The following is a 27,361-nucleotide window of genomic DNA, read 5'->3' as shown; positions in this document are numbered from 1 at the left end:
TAGTGCATATCGGTTGAATATCAAACAATACAATGAAAAAATAAGTCATAATCGTTATATATTGAATAAAATCATAAATTGTATTAAATTTTGTGGAGCATTTGAGCTTGCACTCCGAGGTCACGATGAAAAATCAAATTCAGAGAATCCCGGCGTATTTCGAGGTCTTATAAACTTTAGTTCAGAGTTAGATTCGGTACTAAAATGTCATATTGAGAACTCTTCGGTATTTAAAGGTTTATCCAAATCAATCCAAAATGATTTACTAGAATGTTGTTTAGCTGTATGTCAACAAAGAATTAAAAATGAAATAAAACAAACAGAATATATTTCTGTAATGGCTGACGAAACAACTGACGTATCTGCTCAGTTTCAATTGTCAATAATATTTAGATATTTACTATCGGATGGAACACCAGTAGAAAGATTTTGGGGATTTTTCAATCCTACTGGACACGATGCGAAATCGTTGTCTGAATGTATAATATTTAATTTGGAAAAAGTCCTAGAGTCACCAGATATGTTGATTTGTCAGAGTTACGACGGCGCAAACGTGATGAGTGGACATCTCAATGGTGTACAAAAAATAATAAACAATAGCTATAAAAATGCACATTTCATACATTGTTATGCTCATCAGCTTAATTTAATTTTAATTCAACCAACTTCACAAAATCATGAGATAAGAATTTTTTTTTCAAACCTAACTGATATAACCAATTTTTTTTCCAACAGTCCGCAGCGGGTTACGGTTTTAGATAAAATTTTTAAACACAGAGTTCCTCGATCATCTAATACTAGATGGAATTTTAAAAGTCGAATAGTAAATACTGTGTATGAGAATCTTGAGTCGTTAATTGAATGTATGAAAGAAATTGAATCAACATTCAATCAAACCATAGCAATTAATCAAGCTGGAGCTTTGCATCGGATGTTAATTGACGATAGATTTATATTTTGGTTAAGAGTGTTTCATTCTTTAATGCCTCATGTTGATATTTTATATAATCAACTACAAAAACCAACTATGGATCCTGTAGAACTTTCAAAGGCAATTTTTCGGTTCGAAGAAAATATATTAAAAGAAAGACAGAATATTGATAACATCTTTGAAACTTCTCAAAATCATCCAACGAAAAAACGAAAACATGATGATACTATTGAAACAAGAAAAATCGCTGCAAAAGAAGTATGTGACATTTTTATTGTCAACGTTAAAGAACGGTTTGATTATAAAAACCACTTAAATGCTTCGCACCTATTTTTATCTACCAAATTTCTTATGTACGAAAATAACTTCCCAGGTGACCATTTTAATAAAACAATTGAAGCATATCCTTTTTTGGATGTTACTAAACTTAAAACTGAACTACAACTGTTCTACAAAAGAACCGATTTCCGTGATATCAATTCATCAGTTCATTTATTGAAATTTATAATTGAAAATAATTTAATACATATATTTTCTGAAAGCTACAAACTTTTAAAAATAATTTCAACTATTCCAATGACTACAGCTGAAGCCGAAAGGTCGTTTTCTACATTGAAACGTATTAAAACATTTTTGAGAAATTCAATGACAGAAGATCGACTTACAGCACTAGCTATGTTATCGATCGAAAAACGGATGATCAACAACATTCCAAACTTCAACGAAGAAGTAATAAACAGATTTGCAGAAAAAAAAGAGAGGAGAATCGATTTAACATATAAATATGTACCTGAAATATAATAATTTGTATCTACTTTGTCATAGTTTTTTACTTGAAAATGTATTATTACTATTATTATTATTATGTATTTACTATTATTATAGGTACTTGACACTTGTAAAAATAGGTATAAGCAAAAGAAAAAGTAATTTGTAAATAACTAAAATTTGTAAACAATATTATTTAATACAATTTATAATATATATATATATATATATATATATATATATATATATATATTATATTGGTTATATTTTTTTTGGATGTGCACTACTTCATTAAAAACCCACGAGCCGCCACTGAATGCTGATGAATTTTTCGCAATCAAAAATAAAGTTTGATTGATTTGCTTCGTACAAAACTTCCAGTTATAGCATATGGTCTAAGCCAAGCCCCTACAATGGAAGAAACACTCGGGAAACCAAATAATTTCCTCATAGATTCATTTTTATTAAACCAATTGTATTGATTTAAAAATATAATCTTAAGAATAAATATAAATGCAATGCGTTGTAAGCCATGTGTATTATACTTATTGTTATGTTCAACAGATTATATTTAGTAAAGTTAAGACGAGTTAAAATAACATAATATATTATGTACCTATATAATTGGAATGGAGATTAATAATCTAATAGTTGAAACATTTTATTTCTATTAAACATTATACACAAATATTATATTATGTTAAATGAATATAGAAAATAATATTTACTATATTGTTGCATTTTTCAATTTCTAATATCACTAGGTTAATCGAGAAAAAGTTTTATTTTTTCAAAGATCTGTATTTTTGTGTAATTTAAAGCTATAGTAACTTTTTTATTATAAAACAATTAAAAAATTAAAAATTAGAGCGCTAAAACAGTCAATTATCTTAATTTTACATTAGTATATTCAGAGTTTTAGTTTCATTTTAAACTGGTGGTCGTTTTTTGTACGATACGGTATATATTTACTACGTATATTTGTACACTTAGGGGTTAATAACATTTATGAAACTAACAAAAATAAACTGGAATATATTTTATATTGGCTGGGTTGGTAAATAATATCATATTATATATTTTATATGGAAAAATATCAAAAGATGCAAAGCGTATTTATTAATAATAATAATAAGTCATATAATTAATTTGATTTTATTAATGTAAAAAAGGGCAGAGGTAGATCATATTATATCATTGCAATGTCACATATCGCATAATATTATGGTATGTACGATTTCGAATATTTTTTCATGTGTACGACATGCCAAAAGATTGGTAAACTATGTTGTGGTACGCATTTTACGTATTATTTCAATGTTACACGTATTTCTAAGATTATGTGTATACAAAAGGGGTTTGTTGTGTTGGTCTAATTCAAATATACAAAGGACACAACAAAATAACAAGGTTGACTTTGAAAGAAAATTATGGGCATAATATGTACATAACTATTATACATATTACATAATGTACGTTAAATAAAAGGTTTGTACAAACAGAAAATTACATTAACTTGTGACCGAGTAAATTTGTTTTGAAAAATAATCTAAATAAAAGCAGTGTTTAAAATATAATTTTTTAGACAAATAGATACATTTCAAATAGGTACATGCATCGACGTTAATTATTGTAAATTATACTCACTCTAGTGAAATGATACGATATTAATCTATTTTATTTTGATATTTTTTATTTGATTCCAAATTATTTATAATATAATAACTGTACGCATATATGATATATCTGATCCAAAACCATTATCGTGAATCAATATTGTTGAGTATCGACTAAACTTCGGTTTTAAAAAGTTAATTAACTGTGATAGTAAGTTCATATACATACTTTACCTAACAAATTGATTATCATTTAAAACTTTCATTTATACATAACTGTGACAAAAATCTATGGATTTCACATGATTTTATTATAGACTGCTGAATATAATTTTTATATTTGTTTCAAACATTATTTATATATTTTAATATCACGAATCTTACAGTCAACATATTTATCGTTCTTAACTCTCTAAAATGTATACATACAAATAATGTAATATACATATTCAATATGATTTATTATCAGATTATAGACTTATCCAATAATTTATTTGTATTGCGTATTTGTTTTCAACACGACGCGTAATTATAATAATATCTAACGATTGAATCGTCGAATCGATGATGAATAACGACAACTTAACAACCAATTATTGAAATATTAAAACTTTTGGTCAATTTTCGTACTACTTTAAATCAAAAAAATCAAGTGATAGAAACGTTTTTTACGTCGCCGTTTGCATTTATTTTGTTTAACGAGTAGAAAATGTTTGTACCAAAATTGCCTATACACTGTGCCGGCTAACGAATACAAAAATACTAATATTATTACCATTAAAAAAGGTTGACAAACGTGTATTGCCCTGTTGTACATAAGGTGTCGAATAGGTTAAATTTGAATTCAATGACACATGATGACGTACGAAAAATAATCTCGAGCGGAGATGGTTTGTCAGTCTGTAACACTAAAATATGTGTTTGCACGATAATATTATGTTTTATAATATAGTATTTAAATTAAAATTAAAATTTTAAAATGTCTTTATTTATTTAAATAGCTCAAAAATAGTTAAAAATGTTAAAATATTAATATTGATATTATACTTATAATACTATATTAAATGAAAAATAATAATATAAAACACTTAACAAAATTTTCAAGTTTCTACTGGTATTGTTTTTTGAATTATAACACAATAAACAAATACTTACGCACTGGTTGAGCGTAAAAAATTCTGTTTTTAAAAAATGTTTATCCTCTAGACTTTCAAACTAGATTTATTTTTCTACCAAAAACTACCCTCAAAGTTGAAATTTGAACTATTCTTACTGCTCCAAATGAGATAATGGACCGAAAAACACATATTATTGTAAAATCAATACATTCATCGCCCCGCTTAGAATTTAAAATCATGTTTATAAAGGTAACAATGCTATTATTATTTTGTAAATAGAAAGACTTTACATCATATTATGGTTTGTTATGAAAGTGTTAGAAACGAATCATTATAATTCAATCAATTTTCTTAAGCTATGCCTAATATAAAAAAATGTCTGGAAAAGAAATATATACCTAAAAAGCTGAAAGTCATAATAATAATAATCGTCACAAAACACTGACGAGTTTCCGAATTGTCTGTTTGCAAAGTATATACTATATACTACAATTGAAACTGATCAACCTATTAAATATTATAATATGTGTTACGGCTAAAATATGTTGTTAATGACACGGTATGAGGATTAATAAATCGAGTTAAAAATTAAACATCGTATAATGAGTTTATTTTTGTAAACCATAATGACATAATTAAAACACAATATACCTACTAAGTAAATTAAGCATTATACCTTTGATAGTTAATTAATACATTTTTTTAAAAATAATCTTATAACGCGTAATATAATTTGTTATTAATATAATCTTAAATTAGGAAAGTAATTATAATTTTTTTTTTTAAATATTTTAATGACGTAGGTACTCATTATAGCCTATAAAACCGATACATTTTACATAGGTTTTTATTCAGTTTAAATTCATAATCTTTTTTGTTATATTGTGTCGGTTAAAAATATGATTGAACGTAATTTTAATTCGCAAGCATGCTCTGAGAAAATAATTTGTACACGTTATTTAGTATTGTATTATTATTACAGAATTGGAGTTTATACATACGATAAATTAACAAATAAATAATTTAAAACGTTGTATATACCGTTGGTGTATAGAAAACTTTCGAATAATGTGATGATGAAATTAAAATTCTTGGCGTAAAAGCATATTGCGGTGTTCCCATAATTTAATGTTAACACTCACGTGAGTTTTATTTTAACTACGTTATAGTTTTAAATGTTTTCACCTTGTCGTCGGCCGTTTATTAGAAGTGTATAATAATTCGCTTTGTTCATACGGGCAAGGCCAATGCGATATTAAAACCGTAGTGCATACTATGGATACTACTACTAACATCGATAACGTCCAAGCACTGGTGTAGGGTAAAATCGTAATCTAGTAATTTTTTTTAAATAAAATCCGTACGACTCGTGACATATCATTTTACATTCGATAATCGACTTTATAAACGCGAAACCCTGCGACAGATACGGCCTATCACGTTTTGTAGTCACGCTCGTCGCGATGGTCTATACGACCGCGCGGTTATGCACTTCACATCTTCCGCGACGTCAACATTTAGAATAAAAAATAAATAACGCACGGACAGTTTCGGAGAATATGTCGGTGATTCGTTCTGGTTTCCGACGAACACACTGCGCGTTGACAATCGAACGACGGGTCGGTATGATGACGGGTGGCGGTGTGTGTGTGTGTGTGTGTGTGCGTGTGTGTGGTGGGAGGGAGGGAAATAAAACGAGAGAAAAATACAGTTTTATGGTTTGCATTTTATTTTCTTTGCCGACGCGCGCACGTGATTTATCGAAAACCGCACGTTCCGCGCCGTAGCGTTGTGCGACGCGATGGGAAACGTTCGTGCGGCGGACAACGCGCGCGACGAGTGGCAGAACGTCGTTTTCTCTCCCGTCGCACAGACGTACGATACTCTCGTGTGCGAGCCGACTCCGCGGCAGCAACGTCGGCGTGTACGCGCAAGAGACGCGCACGCACAGAGAGAGAGAGAAGCGTCGACGACGTTGTCGGGTTAAGGTAAACGCTCGCTATTGTGTGCGACGCGCGGCGGCGGTGACGATACGATGTGGTTGCACCGCAGTGATCGCGCGGTACAACGATATCGTCGTTATGTTTTCGTCGTTATTGTTATTGTCACCGTTACATCATTGTCGTGTTCGCCGAACGACCTGCGCGAGTAATTAAATTGCAACGCGCGGCAGAAACGACATTTTTCTAGAAGCCACTGGCGGCGTCTTAATAGATCTGTTAATTGAAATTTCAGGAATGCTACTTTTTTCCGCGCAAGTTTTCAGGAAAACACGATCCGGGGATCACGTTATTCCGGAAAACCTGACGCGTCCGTGTCCGTTATCTCTGGTTAGCTTGCTGTTCGGGTTGCTGTTGGTTTTCGTTTTATCGGCGCACTCGATCGGGGCGGTACAAAAAAAAAAAAAAAAACGTTATTATGTTTTTCAGTCCTGCCATACCGTAACTGTGGAGGAATGGAAAACCACGTTTACGCGGAATAAAAATTGTTTACATTTTTCTACGAAATATTTATCCGCCAACCCCGAATTAATATAGGAAAAGGACTCTGAAATGGCGTCGTAATTAAAAATGTATGACCTATTCGTGTGTATACACACACACACACATATATGCATAAGTAGATGATAGGTATTATGGCGTATTCGTGTCGTCAATGGACAACACAATGAACGTTCGTTGGATTTAATTAATTTTATCTCGCCGAACTACAGCTGCTGTCACTGCTGACGGCGACGACGGCTTGGTATTTAGGCTTTTTCTTACGGGGCTACTGCTTCGAATCACCGGCCGACTATAAATTATAATAGGAACTACGCCGGGGCAGACGGCTGATGTGCACCGCGGCTATATGTATATCATTATGTTCGAGAAATACTGAATCATTATGTCTGCCGTGCGTATTCCGCCCGACTACACTCCGGCACAAGCATATTGTTACGCTCACGAAAGATGTAAACTTGTTCGTGCGTCTTACGGATACGAATGGTGTAAGTGACGATAAAAAAAAAAAAAAAAGGATTTTTTTTTTGTCGGGAGGGGGCTGATCAATTTTTGTAGCGATTTTCATAGACCATTAAAAATTAAAATAATTATTAAATTTTCTTAACATTTCGGAGTGGGGCTGCAGCCCCCTCAATCCCCCCTGATTACGCCACTGCTTTTAACTACAGACGCAAGACTAATAAGGTTTTTGATTTCGTTAAATGAATAATTACGTAGGTACTCACGCGCGTACACGTACGGGAAACCGGAGAGAAGTAAAATTACATTTCAATACCAATCCATCTAAAATTTACGTTAAGTGCGGACAGACACAGTACTGCTATAACAGTTGGACCGGTCTACTTAAATATTCATAGATTATAATGCGACGGATGAAGATATGTCGGGATAGAATTTAATATAGCTCACCTCTCGGTTATTTCTCATGTAAACACAAAACATTCAAAAACTGCATTTATAACTTTTAGAAAAATGTGTGTAAATTGTCTTTAACGTTTTTATATTTTCGCGGGATAACGTAATCATGTTGGAAATGACATTAAACATCTGTTAATGGTATAATTGTAATTGTAATTCACTACGCAATTGTTCGTCATAGATATTACGTATAAACTATTTAAGTATAAATAATGTGCTCAAACTAGCCTAACTATAATGCATGAAAAAATATTCAAATGTGTATGCGCGTGTGTGTATAATACTCGTAATAATAATTAGGTATACAATGCTTGTACGGTATTATATGGAATATAATTTCCTACTGTCCGCAGAAAACAAAAAAAAAAAAAATTACATTGCTAAACCAGAATAAATGCATTTTACTAATAGGATGTAAGTTGTAATTTTTTCATCTGTTTTTTTTATTCTCAAAAGAATATTTCAAACAAAAGTTATTAGTAGAAGTGACATAAATGTAATAAGTGACGTAAACTAAAAATATAGACGTATAATATTATCTTGAAAAATCCAATTTGTTATATGGTATTAAACTTCTAACATAAAATAATATAAATAAGAAATAAATTCTAAATCACAAAAATCAAATACAATGGTACGGAATTCATTAATTATATCATGTAATTATGTGTTGTATTTTCATTCTAAGTGGAATCTTGTATTTATTGGTCTTACTGTGGGGTATGATTTGTTTTTGTTCTATGTCGGGTCGTCATTACATTTCCGAGTGAAAAATAATTCCACCAATATCCAATATTGAAAATGGTTTTACAGTATCAATTGTTATATAATTGATACTTAACTAAATACTTTTAAGTATTAAATAATAAAAATGTATATTATCACAGTTTTTGTTTTAAAAAAGTAGAGATTTAAAGCACTTTATTATTTGAAAATACTTACTATTAACAATGAATAAACAAGAAAATATTTTACGCGACACCAGTTTGCAATAATCGATATTACAATATTACGTATGTCATAATAATAAGAAAACACTCATTGTGATAAAAATACAATAAATCATAAACTATTCTTAGAAATATAAGCGGATTCAGTTTACTCATCTATAAAGACTCATTTCTTGTTGAATTCAAATTAACGCGCATACATTACAAAAACATGTCGACTGGATATCTATGAATACAGTAGGACTAGTTCCCCGGTTTCATTGTATTGTACTATATTATTTATATCGACTTAAGTATTTCTAGTAAAATTAAATTTGTTAATTACACTAAAAGAATATTTTTATTCAATTACTTTGATTTAAAATTATGTAATTGTGTATACGAATACACATTATTCGGGTGACCTAAATTTAAAATCCTGTTTATTTAAAACCAACTTTAATTTTATCCTCTGTATATTATCACGTTGAAAAACATAAACCAAATGATTAACAATGTATAGCATACTTATTATGCATAAAATAGCAAGCATAGTAGCACAAAGCTGATTTTCATTTAAATATCTATTTACCTTCCATACTTTATACTTAAGCTTAAAATAAGTTTTCCCACAATATTATAGTTACAGAATACTAAAATATATATTTTTTATAATACACAATGGTGTTATTATAATAAAACATTAAAAACAAGTATACAATAATTTTACAGCCATGGTTGAAAATCGTAGTTTGCCTGTAAATTATATGGTAACTAATTATTCATGTGCATGTTGACTACTAGTGAACCAATTTGATAATAGACGGGGGAGGGGGGCAAAACGCAGAATATCATAGTCTGATATTGAAGCGGTTAGAGTTAATAGCATGTCACAACGATTATCGTTTCTGACAATCGTACAGGTATAATACAAATGGCATGATATATTAAACTAGACACACAACAGTTGGTAGACATTTAATAATATTCCATTATCAACTGTCTGAGATATTATAATATAGTGCAATACGATTTCCAAAAGTATCTACGACTATTTCGCTAAATGTTCATAAGTAATTTATATCTCTATTTTCTATCTCTACTGTGATACTATTACTACGATACTTAAATTATTGTTATCATAGGAAATCGCGATATAGATTGTTTGAAGTGTTTGAACACAACGGTAATCTACTGCTATGAAACTTCAACTTTGAATAGGCAGTGTTTCAGCATATTCGATTATGTATTTGATGACAATTTCATCGTTTGCGGAATTGCTGATAAAAAAATAGTTATAGTTGTACAACTATAAAATCAAAAGTTTGAATAATATTATGAAAATATGACAGTGTTAGTACAAAGACAGTGCTAAGCCATACAATTCATAATAAACATTAATTGTGTATTGAGACGGAACTATAGTAGGTCACTGTTTATGACTTCATTGTTTCATACAATTATTAAAGATAATGCCATTATTGTAGAAACACAAATGATATCCCAAAATAACAATTTAGTCTTCTAATACGTTATTTTATATCTCTCTATGTATATTAATTATTTATTAATTATAATAACTATATCATTAAAGTCCTATTTTTTTTTACATATTTTTATATTTTATTATAATTAAATAATTGTAATAATAATTTATTATAGTTTTTATTACATACAAACTAACAATATCAGTTTATCAGTATATTCATTGCGTTTTATTTAATATAATATGTATTTGGAATCACACAATACACATGTAACAATTATTTGAGCATAATAATATGTTTAAAACTAGATATTTAAACTCGATTCAATCATACATTTTATGTTATATTAGCTCGAATAAAGTTTTTAATATTTAAATAAAAAATAATGGACATAATTATTGAAGTATGGAATTTAAAAAAAAAAAATCGTTATTAATCATCACGTTTACGCATTTAAAAAGTTAAAATGTATAGAGTGATACAAGTTTTAATTAAGTTTTAATTACACAACAAACCCCAAATATCAAAAATATTCGCAATATCATATTATGATACAATAGTAGAGCTGAAATTATATATACAAAGAAAACGTGGAGTCAATGTTTATTGACACACGATTCGCATCTCATGGTAAAATAATTAATAATTAATAATCTATAATTCAATAATAAATAACTTAATACAATAGTACCTAATTTTAAACTAAAATTTGTTTATTTTGTGTTTTATATGTGAAATATTTTAATCATTTCCATCAATATGCTGTAAAATGGCAAAACACAAATTCATTTTAAGTGAATAGCATTATTATTAGAATATGAACGATGTTTTTACTTACAATTACAATTTTATAATTATTTCAACTACTTGCTTATTGTAGTGGTATTTTAAATAACACTATTCATATATCATATTAACATTTTTTTTTTCGCCAGAAATATAAGAATACTAAACATATTGTAATTACTTATACAGTAATGCATCAAAATGTATATAACCTATATTTAAATAATATAATTTTAAAATACAAAAGCTGAAAATATTCATGATGTAGCCATATAGGTGTTATTACATTATAAATGGAAACATTTTGTTTTTATGGCCTTTACTTCAATAAACTTTTAGTCAACATTGTTCACTGACCTAAACAAAAAAAAGAGATAGTGCAAAGTTTTATGGAAGCTAGGTATGCATTTAGCTCTATTTTAACTCGTAAAGCTCGACGAATAAAAAAAAAATGCAAGAAAACTTTTTTTACGTGAATCATTTACAAGAAAAGGCAGCTATAGCTCAATATTAATGAAGACACATTAATTAGAGTACTAACGAAACATTTTCCTTTGGCGGGAACAACGTAAGTACTAAAACGACGTATGTATCTGTAACGGCCGTATTGTATAGTATAATGCAGTGTTTCTCAAACTGTGGTACGCGTACCCCTCGGGGGTACTCGAAATTTTTTAAAGGGTACAAGTCCGGGCAACATGTATGTAAGTTTTTAAATTGTTTTATATATATTTTAGTTTAGTAACTAAGAAGGGGTACCCAAAAAAATGTATTGATAAAAAGGGGTACAGTGTTTATAAAAGTTTGAGAATCCCTGCTATAGTGAATCTGCTTATTGACGTATCTAAATCGTAAACAAAGGAGAGTAAATAAAAGGAAAAAAAATCTATTTGGATATATCATGTTTTTCTGCGTTTTCTTTAATTAAAACATGGTACGATTTTTACAAAACGCCACTGTTGCAGTGTTTTGTGTGTGTGTGTGTGTGTGTGTGTGTGTGAGTAATTGGTACACGGGATAGAAGATTATCTATGCAATGTGTTTGATATAGATTTAATAATAGTTTTCTCGTATTTAGCAGTCACGTAGTCTGACGATTCACCCGACTTAATTGAATTTAACTGTTTCAAATATAATATATTTTTAAATAATTACATTCATTTGATTGTTTACGAGATGATATTGGTCGATTAAATTAATACAAAATCAGTGAACAGATCTAAGGACGGTTAAACTGCCTTGGCTATGGTGTTAACAATAATCATACGTTTGAAAGATTAAATTTGAATAACTGATGAATACCGTCAAATTAAAAGGTAATGGCTAATGAACTAGAAACGTAATTTATTGCATTAACACAGAAATAGTATTATTTTTTTTTAATTCTGTCAGGTGCGGACAAAACGGTTCTGCTGTTGATTGTGCTACTAAACCAATTAAAATAACCCCAAATTTATCGAAAAAAAATACGTTTCACGTTAGATTCACTATATACAAAATAAATAAATAAATATATACATTAAGTTAATTTTAATCATCCAAATTGAATATAAACAAAGGTTCACTAAATTGTATAATCCAATGAAGAGCATCCAAATTAGATCTATTTGTACATTGGAGAGAAATTAAAAGCAGTCTACAGAGATCAAAAAATTTTCTCGAATAAGTACGAGTACATAAACCGAATGGGCGAGTACAGTTTATGATTAAAATCATTTGGCATAAGATGAGAGCATAACAAACATGGTAAGATTAAAATCCGATAAGTGCTCTCTTTTATCGACATTCAATAATAATTAATGAATTTGTTTATTTAATTTCCACTGAAATACTTTAAAAGTAGATAAATATTCAATAAAATGTAATTCTTATACTTGGATAATTGGCCATATTTAATAAAATAATAATTTAGAATAGTTTAAGAAACGTATAGGTACGTCGAAAAACTTCTGTTGAATATGTTTGATATATTTAATTGTAATTCATAGCGTAAGAAGCATACAATATTCGAATCATACTATTTGGCATCAAAATTATAAGTTTCTTTATAATGTCTGAAGTTAAAATTTTCAGTTAACTTAATTATCCATTTCAAATGAAACCAATATAGTGCTATAGAAAATATCAAATAGAATGCTACCCAATTTCAATAACATTAACGATGCACTTCTTTATTCGTTATTCATTTTATTTAATTAAACACTATGCGTGTATTGAATATATGAAAATAGTATTATAATTTTGTAGCAATATTATTGTTGTGCGCGCATAATGGTGTCCCATGGGAATTACTGATTTAATGCGCATTATGTGTAAATTAGTAAATTCTCATGAGGTATTCTTGTTTTCTATACCATCTAATATATCAATTTTACTTTACTAGTATTAGTCAAAAATAGATGTAACCATTCAGTTGCCTACTTAGTAATAATAACCAATAATTGTATACACTGCGTAAACGGAAATAATTTTTATATTTTAACGCTTTACAATATTTGTAACAATAAAATAGTATACTTTATTGCCATAATTTAATTGTAATATTGAAAAAAAATACATAAATAAAATTAATATTTTAAATATTAAAGATATTTTAGATATTTAAGATATCTCGAATGTTTTGAAACGGTATTTTTGATTTAAATTATATTTAATAAATTCGATTAAAAGTATTTACGCTGCTACACTGTTTATACATCGGTTAAGTTAAAAACTTATTATATTAATTATAGTTTTTTTATAATTTAAAATTGTGCATAAATTATACATTAAAATTGCAACGGTACGAGAACTTTCACAAAACATAATATTTTTTGTTTGATGCGCCTATATAATGTAAATATTCAACTTAATCTGATTTTTCTGATTGTTGAACATATAATATAATAATAATATTGTTCTATATTATTCAATATTGTACTAGAGTAGGTACTCGACTGACGTCATCGAGTATATTTTGTATTATAATGATAAGTGTGAGTCAAACAGCTAACGACCAGGCCACTATTGTATCGTGGTCAAAAATTCGTCTTGAAGTGGGTTGTCATAAATGTTCGTCATTATAAAAAATGCAAATGATGTCAAAATAACGTTTGTAGTAACAAATGCCACAGATTTGTCAGTACACCAACTGACATACAATCGGTATAGTATTGATAATACTTATATTGTATGTATTGTGTTTTTAAACATGCAATCTTAACTATAAGCAATTAAGCGAACATATTTTTTTTGTTAATGGTAGTACGCGATAAATTCAAATATATATATAGTTTTTAAAAGTGACATTGTTACTTCTAATAATTTAAATTGATAATAATACTTAAGATAAGTAAGTTCAATTAAACCAAATTAAGTCAAAGTTAATATTTGAGTGAACACCAAAATATTCTTTTAACAGAATGTTTAAATTTTCTGACGTGCAATGACTCAAAAAAAAAAAAAAAAACAATTATAAATTTATTATTAACCCTGCAAAATTAATTAAAAACGGTAAATATTTGTATACGTTAAAAATTAAATCAGAAAGATAATAGACCTACGTATTTTGCTTATTACAATGCTTATGCATAATCGAATAAAAAAAATACATAGATTATCAAATTTTAATATTTGTATTAAATTCGATGATTTCTAATAACTAAAATCCATAAGCGTATATTCTTGAACTAATAAATTAATTTAAATGGTAAATGTTTATTCATACATAAAATACACTTGTACAGTCAATTATTGAGAAATTCGTATTTTATTGTCAAACATATATTGATGTTTTATTAAAATATTTTATTTTATAATATCATTATTATTGTGAGTGATGTAAGATAAATTCGTTTTACCTAAGTAAGGTACTAATTAAAATTCAAACGCAATTCGTATCACGTACATTTTACATAGTATAACGACTTTATTTCTAGTTTTTGACTTGCATTTTCATTTACACGGGCACACAAATAATATCATATACAAAATATGCACTTACAAATTATTATTCTCAGTAGGTAATCTCAGGACGTGTTGAAAAATATACATAATTATTTGGTTTTAAATATACCCACGACGTTAGGAAAATTAAAATTATTTTTACATTGTTCTGATACAACTTTTGTTTGAAATATTACCACACGTCTACTTAAGCTTGCTTGCTTTCGACATTGGGACATTATGTAGCTTATTTTTAATCAAATATATTTAGGCAATATCATGAAAACTAATGGATATTATGTTTTTTAATTGTAATAATGAGTGTTTCCTATTCGTATACATAAACTAAGGGATTTTTTTTAACCATGATTGAAAATATATTTCAATGAATTTAAGTCATAATGAGAAAGATTTGGTTGATGGACACTTGACAATGCTTTTGTATTAATGTTATTTGTTTTCAGACCATGTTACAAAGTAGGCAATAAAAGTAAAAACAACTCGAACATTAAACGTATTCTTAAATTTCTATGTGAAATTCAGAAGCTGTTAGATTTACTGTATATATTATTCTTTCGTATTTTATTTGTCAGATTTTTTTTTTTTATTCTTCGTAGAATTTTGTTGTTCTTTTGGTGACCGCATTGTTCGCAGCTTTACATTATTTATATGGCATACACGAGTGTGCTGACACACATGGGATTTTTTCCCGTGAAATTAGGTGCAAAAGTCGAAGAAGTATATTTTGAAAAGACAATATGACTTCATATATATTTTATATATATATATTTATATACCCAGTCTGATTTTAACTCTTCGTGGTCATGTTTGTAGGAAAGCCACAACGGTTTAATATCAATATTGATCTGGACGGATTTAATGTGTATATATATATATGTATTATACTCTTTAAAATATACTGATCGACGATTTTATTACGACGATAATAACAATAATGGGTTCATTCGTTTCTTCTTCACACAGTTCACTTCACTAACTGTTCTGTTTTCTGCGAGTCTTTGTATTTTTTTCTCGATCGTTTTGGACCCTAGAGTGAGGTGTTTGTATGCGTGTTTACGTGTGCACGAGCGCTGGTCTTTCCAAAAGGTTTTACATTCAAACATCAAGGAATGCGCGTATTTTTTTTTTTTTTTTTTTGTTTTTTCAATACACACAAACTCTCACAAGGTTGAACTGTAAAAACTATTTTGACACAAAATGCTATCGTTATGTATCCAAATACACTTTCAGCTGTAGGTTGAGAACGCAATAAAATTTCCACCGAATCGTTTTGTCGGTACTTTCGTCATCCGAGCATTGATCTCTTTCCCCGGGGAGTGTTTTAATTAAATCGCTACGTTCCCAGTGCATCGATGCCAAATTTAAATATATGCATACAAATACATCTAAATATACTGGGTGATACTTTTACATAGAAGATAATTTATATTTCAAAAAATATTAAATTATTTGAAAGTATTTTTTAAATCGAAATTTAAATCGTATTAAATTTAAATTAAAAAAATTAAAAACATTTATAGTTTTACTATTTTGTTTAAACTTTCTTTAAAGACAGCATGCATTATTCATTTCTTATAATAATGACTTGAAATTATGCAAACAATATTAATTAATTTTTAAAATAATAATTGTTCTTCGATAAAAGAACCATCCTGTATAATATTCTGTATATATGATATGTATATTATTCTGTGAGTGTAAGTTAATACACGCATGTATGATTGCAAGTGCGGCAGGGGGGACAAAGTTCGAAAATCGGAAACTAATAAGCACCCAAACGTGTAATTTATCGGTAAAACATCCGCTGTTACGTCAATTCCCCTCGTAACCATTCACCCACTTATAAAAACCAGTTAAGCTTTTGGTTTTTGGCACAGTTTATTCATTATTATTTTTAATGTGTGCAGAACAATTTAACTATTAAAACACTGTTTGATAGTTTCAATATCTCGAGGTTATCTATTATAGTAAACTGATAATATTATTATTACAATTTGTATACGGCCTCTCTCTCTCTCTCTCTCTCTCTCTCTCTCTATCTCTTTCTTTCTCTGCTTCACTGTATATTACTGTCTGTAACCTAACCGTATTAATAATAACTATGAATTATTTCCATATTATAAGTATTCCGACGAGTAAGTTTTATTATGAAAATAATTCTTATAACTAATAATAATCGAAAATCGTACTACTGTTTTATTGGAATTATTATTCGATACGCATAAATTTGATGTGTAATAATTATAAATTCCCAATATCGTTTGTACCGAAGCGTTTAATATAAAATGCATATTATAGTCCACGCAAAATAAATATTAGGTAATTGGAGTTTATAAATCAAAGAAACCATTGATTCTAATTATTACAAAGCGGAAATTTCATGTATTTATTATATGTATTTAATCATACATTTTAATTTTTTATAAAAATAAAAAAATACATACAATATTTAGTAAATATATATAATTAAATAATGTCGTTTGACATTTAAAAAATATAAATAATTTTAATTATTAGCAACTTGTTATCATACGAATGAACAGATATCAAATAAGTCAAATAACTATACTTTGCATGCGCCTTTTAACTATATTATAACATGTTGACCTTTACTTGATGTAAACTTTAACATATGGTTCATAGTTTCATACGTACGAACATAATAATATACTATATGACAAACACATGCTATAATAGGTATATCAATATGAATTTTCGAAAGAAATAAAACGTATTCGAATTTCGAATTTGCTGCGAAGTTTTCTGGTGCTTGAATAGTATATGCACCTATTCCATACCCTATTCCTATTTCTATTTTATGTATTTCATACCCATTCAATTTTATCTTATCCATTCCAGTGAATAATATTTTTCTATCTTAAAAACTCTTATAGTTTATGCCATGAACATTTTTTATCGCGAGTAAAAAAATTCAAAAACTACTACTAAAAAACAATGTTTTATAATTTTAATGCACTTAGCTTAAAAAAAAAAATGTTTTTGTCATACGTATTAATTTAAGTGTCTTAATTATTTAAATAAGTTATATAATATATAATTTGACATTTGGAATATTCATTAAAATAGGTTTAGCATAAATAATTGAGTTTATATTATACTATGAGGTAATCTTTTTTTTACTTAGGTTTATTTAAAAATATAATAAATAAAATACAAGGCACATATTATGTAATACATTTTAAAGAATCAAGAGTTATGATTAAAAAAATTAAGTAGCAGCATTTTTACGGTTACCTAAAATAAATCAACGAAAAAATAATATGTTTAATTATACGGTTTCCATAAACTAACTGTTACACGGAATAAAGAATATTATATATTTATATCTGTATAACTGTGTAACATGATGTTTAAAAAATTGAAAAGCTTATATTTTTTTGTATACAAATATTGAATAAAAATTATAAATACATTTCTTTTTACTATAATTTATAACATTTTACCACTCAAACGTTGACAGCATAATTTATTAAATATGGCTTTTAAAATCACGATTAAATTGGTTGCAAAGTTTAAATGAATTTCTCTATTATGTCGTATCAATAAATATTGATTCTACTATGAGTCTATCATAGAACGGTTATTCTGGCTATTCTGATTGAGTATTATACGCGTCGTTGAAATTCTAATACATTTGAAATGGAGATAAGAAATATTCCAATGAACTGAAATTTTTGCAAATAGCATAACTTTAGATCAGATGACGTGTATAAAACAAAAAAAAAACATTTTTGAACGGACGTATCATGATGGATATGGATTTTTATTTTTTGTGCTTCATATATGACACTGTTGACCGGAATTTGTCAAATGTCTATAACCTAGGTCAATCAACTGGTGCTGGTAGCTGAATTATTAGAGTAATTAAATATGCTTCTGCCACGCTGACAGCGGGATAAATTATCCTTGCCCGGAAAGAGATTCCACCCTTTACTGGGTTCAAACCGATAACGTTTTGCATCAGTAACAATTTAGTCCTCCGACCATTCCATTGCCCACAAAATGATTGTTTCCGTAAATATTTCGAATGTATACTTTGTTTTTACCAATTGTGTATTTATATTGTATCATGTTATTTTTAGGGCCATGAACGAAACCAAACTATATATCTATTTTGATTGTTTTTAGTTATATATTGAAGAAAATTATTGTTGCTATTAAAGACACAACAGAAATAGTGATAGACATTAGAGAAACGTATAATTAGGAAACAGATAATAATTAATCGCTTTATTTTATAAATATCGCATATACTATATATTATAGATATCTTTATTGAATCATTTAACTAAATATGCATCGCAATATATATTTTTGTTTATTTAAATTTTCAAATATTGACAAAGTAGATTTTCAAACGAAAAATAACGATTTTACTTTAAACAATTCTAATTATTTTGTTATGATTCGTGGAATATCAATCACAGACACTTGAACATTTTCAACATTAAAAAGTATAATTAAATTATTTATGGACAGTGACATTTAAAAAAATACTTATACTAATTTTAAACTATTTATATCATGAAGACATACTTTCTATTATACCGTATATCACGAAAATAACGAAATCACTGTAAGTACCAGTACAATATTTTAGTCAAAAACTAGTTTAATCTACTGCATTAAGAAAATAGTAATAACGATTAAAATATATATAATACAACATTCAATGTATTTAAGAATATATGTTGATTTAACCCATGTTCAACATTCAGAAACGTTTATTTTTCGAATTTAAATTGAACACCTCTATTATAATAGTGACCCATCCAATAGTGAGTTGAACTCGAAACGTATTATGCTGAAAAAAAGAGTTCCCCGGTCTTATAAATTAAAATATTGTTACATTATGGTTTAAATTGTGTTTTGAAGGATAAAATAGAATAAAAGGTATTCCATAAAATTGTTCAAAATATTCTATGATCAAAACTACAATTTCAATTATATTATCTAATCTCATAAATATTTTTGATAATGGTAGTTTTTATTTAATCGATTGTTAAGACATGTATATACGTAATTGAATATTGTTTGTTTAAGTTTAAGTAAGGTATTTATAACGAGCTTAGTAAAAAAATATATATATAAATGTATTATGGAATAATAGTAGTATTATATTTATAATATATATGTATTTAATACGTAAATATTTACGATTATTATACAAATATAATAATATGGTCTAGAAGATGAATAAAATAAAATGTATATGAAAGTGAATGAAAAAAAATGAATGTTCATAATTTCATCAAATATACGCTAAATAAACAGATATTTTACTGTTTATTTAATGAATTTCTAAAACGACGAAGTATCTCCCTACCTATAATATATTAATATGAAAGATTTTTTATGTATTTTTTCTAAATATTCATAATAATCGGTATGCATTCACCAACTATAATTATATTATAAGAACTAATAATATACAGTGAGTTATAATAATAGCTTAAGTTCCTAGTTTTTGCACATCTCAAACACTGTTTTGTATTTATTTCAATTTTTATCATTCTGATAACTGACTGTATTGTTTGGACTGTATAGATGATACTAATAATATTTAATTTACCTATATAATTTTACTTAACGGGTTTAACATAAAAAAAAAAATTTCAAAAAATTCAAATGACGATTTCAAGTGTTGTATTATTTAGTAATAATTATTTATCTTGATTTTATAAATTTTAATTTACGGGAAATAATTCTTGTCCGTTCGTTATTTATGAATATAAATATTTTTACTTAACATGAATCATGTACAATAATATTGTTTAAAAAAATAAATTTCAAAGGATTTAAAAACATATATTGAGTTATTAATGTTATAATATAATTATTAGTTGATTTTAAAGTGGGTATATTATAATAATAGTGAACAAGTTAGTAAATTGAAATTATGGCACTTATAATTTTTAATTTGATTCCGTTGTTTAGATTGTTTAGTCTACAATAATAATTTAATTCAAAAACTCTTGTAGTTGATTTCAAACGCGATATTATAAATTCATTTTATTTTATCATACAAATATGATTTTCGAAATAATTTCAAATATATGATATTATGGTACGGTATGAATAATATCGATCTGTATATTTAACGATGGGATTTGAATGTTTCATGATAAATCCAAACATTTGTTTACGTATAACCAAGTATAGGTACCTATATATGTAAATCATATATATATATATATATAAGGTTTGTGCACTAAAGTGTCCGAAATCAACATTAGACCATTTTTCGCATGGGTAGATTTTTAAGTCAATATTATTACAATTGAATTTGTTTGTTTATTTCGGACATTTCAGAATGTAGATTATATAATATAAACTAAAAATTTGAATAATGTAATTTATTGTATTTTAAGATTTTTGGTCCACTGATTGTGCGTTGAGTTATTAGATATTAAGTTTTAGTCGTTCAAAAATACGTAACATTTTATTCACGTTTAAGGTTACCCACATAATTATTGCCATAATTACGAGCAATGTAATTGTTTGATCTTATTTTTTTTTTTACAAATGTCGGTATGTTTGAATGCACTATAAAACCGTGAAAGTATAAAACAACGATATTATTACAGTGACTACATGCTATTGTTCCAGTGTTTTATTCTGTGTTTAATTACTATTGTCCATAATAGTATAAATTTACGTTTTATTATTTAAAAAAAAAAAAAAAATTATACAGAGATAACCTAATCTATTCAAAAATACAATTTGTACGCAAGTTATTATACCTACATAGACCATTAATAATAATTTTATTAACCAGATGATTTTACCAAAAAAACTTTCTGGAAGTGTTATGTAATAATAGTTTTGAATTTATATACGATTATTTAAAATTTTCTATCCACAGAAATTGTCGATGAAGAAGTTTTCGAGTGTTTTAGTAAATTATAAATTAGGCTTTTCCCATTTGTATTTCGATCTAATCGCGTACTACTGGTAATAACTTTAAACGAGTTTCAAACACTTAGCGCAATGGCATGAATCACGTCCCCAAAATTAAGTCCACAGTGACTAATAACGTAGCAGCGACTACACTCAAACAAAGTTAAATTATCGAGTTTGAAAGAAGTATAAAACGTTTTATTTTTATAAAAATTAATGTCAATGTTCCGTTTTGGTTTTTATTTATTTACTCGTTGTACGCCATTTCCGTACCAAATAAAAATTTTTTTTTCCCATCATAATTCCAAACTGGCCCTCGGAGGAAGCTCGTTAGGAAGTCGTTAGAATATTATTATTGCTCCGCGCAATGATTTCTTCGCCGTTTTTATTCGGTCACCCGCTTCACCCTTCCTAGACCCTTCACGTTTTACAACCATCGACCACCATACTACGATCCATTTTTGTCTTTCTCTCGCGAAATGAAACGTCGTAAATGTGGATGTGTTATCCGTAATACTTACTATCTTAATATCTATTCGCTTGCTTTAATATTATCACCACCAACGCATCTATGTCTGACCACGTAAATATTACGTTGGATTTCGAATCTCCGTGAGTTTTAAAACGCAATCGTTTGCGAATACATTTGTAACGGTATTTCACGTGGCAACAATTTTAGCACCAATAGAATCCATATCTGATATGGTGTCAGTAGTACTTGGCGGTGAAAATTTGTAAAAAAACCTGCGATACGCCATTTCAGGCTAGACATTTCCTATTGCTTTGCGTTATTTAAAATAACATTTCAAGTAGGAATTATTGAATATTTTATTTCAATTATCATTTAATACTTTCATTGTGTTATTATTTTCTTTAAATCTATGATATTCATGCGTATTAGCAAAGACGAATCATACGAAAACTCTACCTTACCAAATGTATACAAAAAAATGTTAAGGATTCTAAAAACGAAATTAAATTCACCTTTATGTCTATTTGGGTTATACTTCTACATATTTTGGATTTGATTCCCTTGAATTAAAAAAATTGTATTGTAAAATAAGAATTTAATTTTAAAATTGTAATTTTCTTTATTTTCTTTATAAAATACGAAAACAAAAAAATATTAAAACGTGAACTAGTTAATCTAAGGTAAGATTTTTCATTAACTTGTCACATCAAAGAATTACATTGTAATGAGTTTTTATAATAATTATTATTATTGCTTTACTACAAAAATCAGTTTGTCGAGAAAGTTTTTATGCCATAATATAACAACAACAGAACGCTAAAAATATCGGTTCAACGGATTCTAAACACTAATGATGATATTATATGATAATAAAACTGCATACGGCATAATATGTTTAAAAATCAAAATATTTACTCACGACCCAAACAAATTATAGTTCCCAATACACATAAACAATATCGATTTAAAGGAAATATTCCCATAATATATCTCCTATTGAAAACCTTATAATTAAAGTACAATTTTCAATCTTACTAACTCCAATCGTAGTACCATCTACCTATATAGACATAATCAAGAAATTATACACTTACACATTTTTTTAATTTGTTACTGTCACCAACCACTTCATGCACTATATTATGGTACTATTAGAACATAACTAAAATATTGTTGTATATAAATTCATATTATAATTTATTATCGACTCGTTTTAGTATTAGAGGGTAACTTCGAGGAAAATAAAATAAATAATAATACTAAACAAGGTATATTGTAAAATACAAATATCATATTATTACTATCCCCGTTTTTCACTGCTTAATATACTGTAATAATAAATTTATTGTACGACGAAGTATTTTTTGTATATTATATTATATGTATTTTATAACAAATTCGTCAACGTGTACATCGTGCATAAACTGAGAGAATTGAGGTTTTCGTTGATGAATCTTAAACATAAAATGTAAAAAAATAAAACCAACTCTATAGTACCTAATGTTTATATATAAATATAAAAAAAAAGATTGTGTGACATTCTCATTCACTAACTACATTTGTACGGAAATTCTAATATTAGGTACATCTAAATAATTCAAATAACAAACACGTAACCTTTTGATAGAGGTGCAACGACGTGGGAGGCCAATTATTGTTGTTCTTCTTGAGTCTGTCGTCCGACCTGCCGTTGGTGATTCCCCCGGCAACGAGTGCGCCGCCGTCCTCCGTGGGAACGTTCCAACTGAACAGGTTGCAGAACATGAGACCGGACAGCAGGAAGACCACACCCACCGCGCCGCCCGTTATCACCTTCGATTTGGCTGACAAAACGATAGCCATTTCGTCGTCGTCGGCAGACGCGTTCAGTGCACATGATAACGGCCGCACGAGCGCATGTTAATTTACCGCGATCGATAAAGCGTACACGGCGATAGCAACAATAATATTATAATAATAATATTATATTTTCGTTTTGATATTGTTATCCTATTACTGTTATTGGTTACAAGTGTCCTCGGTACATGGAAAATCACCGAAGTTTTACATTATTTCAGTTTTTTTTATTTTTTATCTTTGTTCTCAATCGAATGACGAGAGACGATGCGAACTAGTGTACATCACTATCGACGAGTATTTCAATACGCTCTAAACAATATTAAAACAAAAAAATTATAATAATAATTATATATCATATTATAATATAACCTAAATCGTTTTCCGTTTAGATCGTGTCAAAAATCTGGATAAAAATGGGCAAAGCCACGGCGGTGTTAATATAAAGCCGGTCGTAACGTTTTAAATTTGCGATGAACTGCTGTAGCTAGTCCAACTGTCTATTTATTTTGATGAAATAGTCGAAAATCCCATAAGTACACGCGGCACATGTGATTTATGATGTAAAATCTAGTCGCCGTCCCGCAGGAGATTCGTAGTGTAAAAATGCGCTCAACCCAAAAACGGGACTAATTTATATAGACATTAACCGCATTTGTAGTGTACATCTCCCCTCGAGGTTTATCGTCACACTTTGAATTGACTATCATGCGATTTCGAAGTATAAATGAAATGCTCAATTTCATATGCGATAGTAATATATATATATATGTACATGCACAGCAAACGAATGTGCACATTAATCATAGTGATCTTAAATAGTATAAACAAATAATATTATGCATAGTTTGAGAGTTTTCATTTATTGATTCAATCGTTCAAATTAGACGTTAAAATTGTTTTTATACCACTATTTTTTCCAAGTATGACTTTTGAACGTAACATGAATATTATAATAAATATTTTTACTTAATGAAAAATTAAAAAATTAACTATTACAAATATTTCAGTTTGATGCGATTACGAACACTAATTAAAATTGGTGTGCTTAGAAATCTAGTTAATTATTTTAATTGAACACAACGAAATTATATTTTGAAATCTAAAAATATTTTTTTTTTTTTTGTAATATAAAATATATTATAATTATTGTTTTGGACAATAATTAAAGCGTACACAAGTAATTCAAATGTACAAACGTATTATGTATATTTATAAAATACATTAAATTTCGTATTCATAATATTATAAGAACGTCAATTTTTAGATGCATATACTTTACACACAATGGATCAATATTACCATTCCAAAAAAACTGCATTATTCGTTTAACATCATTATTTAGTTATTTCTATTTCTACACATACACACACACACACACATATATATATATTATTTATATTAATATACAATTACAAAGAAAAGTTATTTTTTTTTAAATTTATTAAACATATTAGAAAATATACCACAAACAATAAAAATCTTTTATAAGTATTCTTTTTTTATTGTTATTTTGCTATTAACAAAAAAAAAAAATAAATAAATTTTAGATACAATGGGCCAGTAATATATTTTCGTATCATTTCACTAACTGTAATAGATTATATTTAAAGGCTTTTCACAAAAATGGTTACACACAATCAATAAAAAGAAATGATTTCATTGTAAAACCGTAACAGCAATTTATTATTTGATTTACTTTTCCAATACATTAATTGGTAAACGCAACTAGTATAGATACGAAAAATAATTTTAATTGTTTTTAAAATTAAACTAGCACATTTTATTTACAGCGATCCTATATAACGCTACAAATCACAAACAATATAAAATAATTATAGTCTGTGCATGTGACATTTATATCTATCGAGTTCGACATTACATATCTGACCTGAAAATTCTAGTCTTTGATTACTTTTTCCTTAATCCGACAAAAAAATCGAAACGGCACATTTTATGCGCTTTTTTTGGTCATACATTATTTTAAATGTTATATTTTATCCGTTACCACTTATCACGGGGATCATTATTACCTGTAAACATTATAATTGTACGGTATTCTGCGTTTTTAATATTTCAATTTGATTATTGTTTTAATTTCTTTGACTCGTTTGTTTCCTTTAATGAAACTATTTTTCATAAACGTTAATATAATATGACATACATTAAAACTTTCAATATTAAATTCACTTTTCAAACAAAAACGTTAAACTTTGAAAATTAGCCCACTAAAACCCCTATAGCTTGACTTTAGCTTTAGTTTTAAAACGGTAGATAAAAACATCTATATTAGGTCAACAAGTTTAACCCGTTATTACTTATTTTAGAACCTATTGGTATTTGGTCTTCGAATGAGCCAAACTTCATAGGTTTTAGCCAATCCAATACTTAAATGTTCATATAATGTTAGTGTACACCGACCATGCAATAATATTTGATATATTTTTTTAAGTTTTGAACAATGCAAGGAAATAATTTTACCCATTAAAAATGATTTTGATATGATGTATGACAATGGTAGTTTTATATTGTATATTACATTGTAGTAATAAATAATGAAACCCCAAAGCATAATGCTTATAAAGCAGGATTTTTTTTTATTATTATTCTTATCCACTACACTATTTAGTTGATACACGTCACGGAATGTAGTTCGGTGACAAGGGCAACAGAATAAAAGTTTTTAATTTCTATTATTATTGAATCTTTTTTCAACTCGCCATTGGTTTATTTTATTTGTGTGAGCAATTTTAGTTAAAAAAAAAATTCCTAATTGTTTTTATGACATATTATATAACATCAAAACTATACATAAAAACCAACTTTGAAATAATTTGAAATTCTATTGGACAAACAGGAAATGGAGTTTTGTTATACAAACTATGCTATATGGTCCTACTTGTAAAATGTATGCAAGATATCAATAACTGTATATATTATAAAGGATGTTTGTCCTTTTTTGATATGCAAATTTCTTCCTCTGTTATAATAATTAAAATTAAAAAAAATTGAGAAATAATAGATTATATTGAATAGCTTAAATTTCATATTACAATTAATGATGAATTACTAATTAAAAATAATATATTTTAATAATAATTGTATTATTTACCTACAATACATATTACAA

At 27.6% G+C, this 27,361-nt stretch overlaps 1 protein-coding gene across 4 annotated transcripts in view; it reads right to left on the bottom strand.

The window, feature by feature from the left end:
• Positions 1-27,361, bottom strand: part of LOC113551069 (collagen alpha-1(XVIII) chain-like) — a 229,410-nt gene that overhangs the window by 130,366 nt on the left and 71,683 nt on the right. Inside the window, exon 2 of one of the 4 annotated variants that reach the window (XM_026953104.1) lies at positions 24,013-24,543. The exons of the other annotated variants lie outside the window; for them this stretch is intronic. Coding sequence (XP_026808905.1) covers positions 24,013-24,237 — 225 coding nt within the window. The 5' untranslated portion in view covers positions 24,238-24,543. The remainder of the gene's footprint in view (positions 1-24,012; positions 24,544-27,361) is intronic. 4 annotated transcript variants of the gene reach the window in all.

This window comes from Rhopalosiphum maidis, chromosome 2 (assembly GCF_003676215.2).
Source record: "Rhopalosiphum maidis isolate BTI-1 chromosome 2, ASM367621v3, whole genome shotgun sequence".
NCBI lineage: Eukaryota > Metazoa > Arthropoda > Insecta > Hemiptera > Aphididae > Rhopalosiphum > Rhopalosiphum maidis.
The sequence above is the reverse complement of the archived record's forward strand: the minus strand, read 5'-3'. Positions and strand labels throughout refer to the sequence as shown.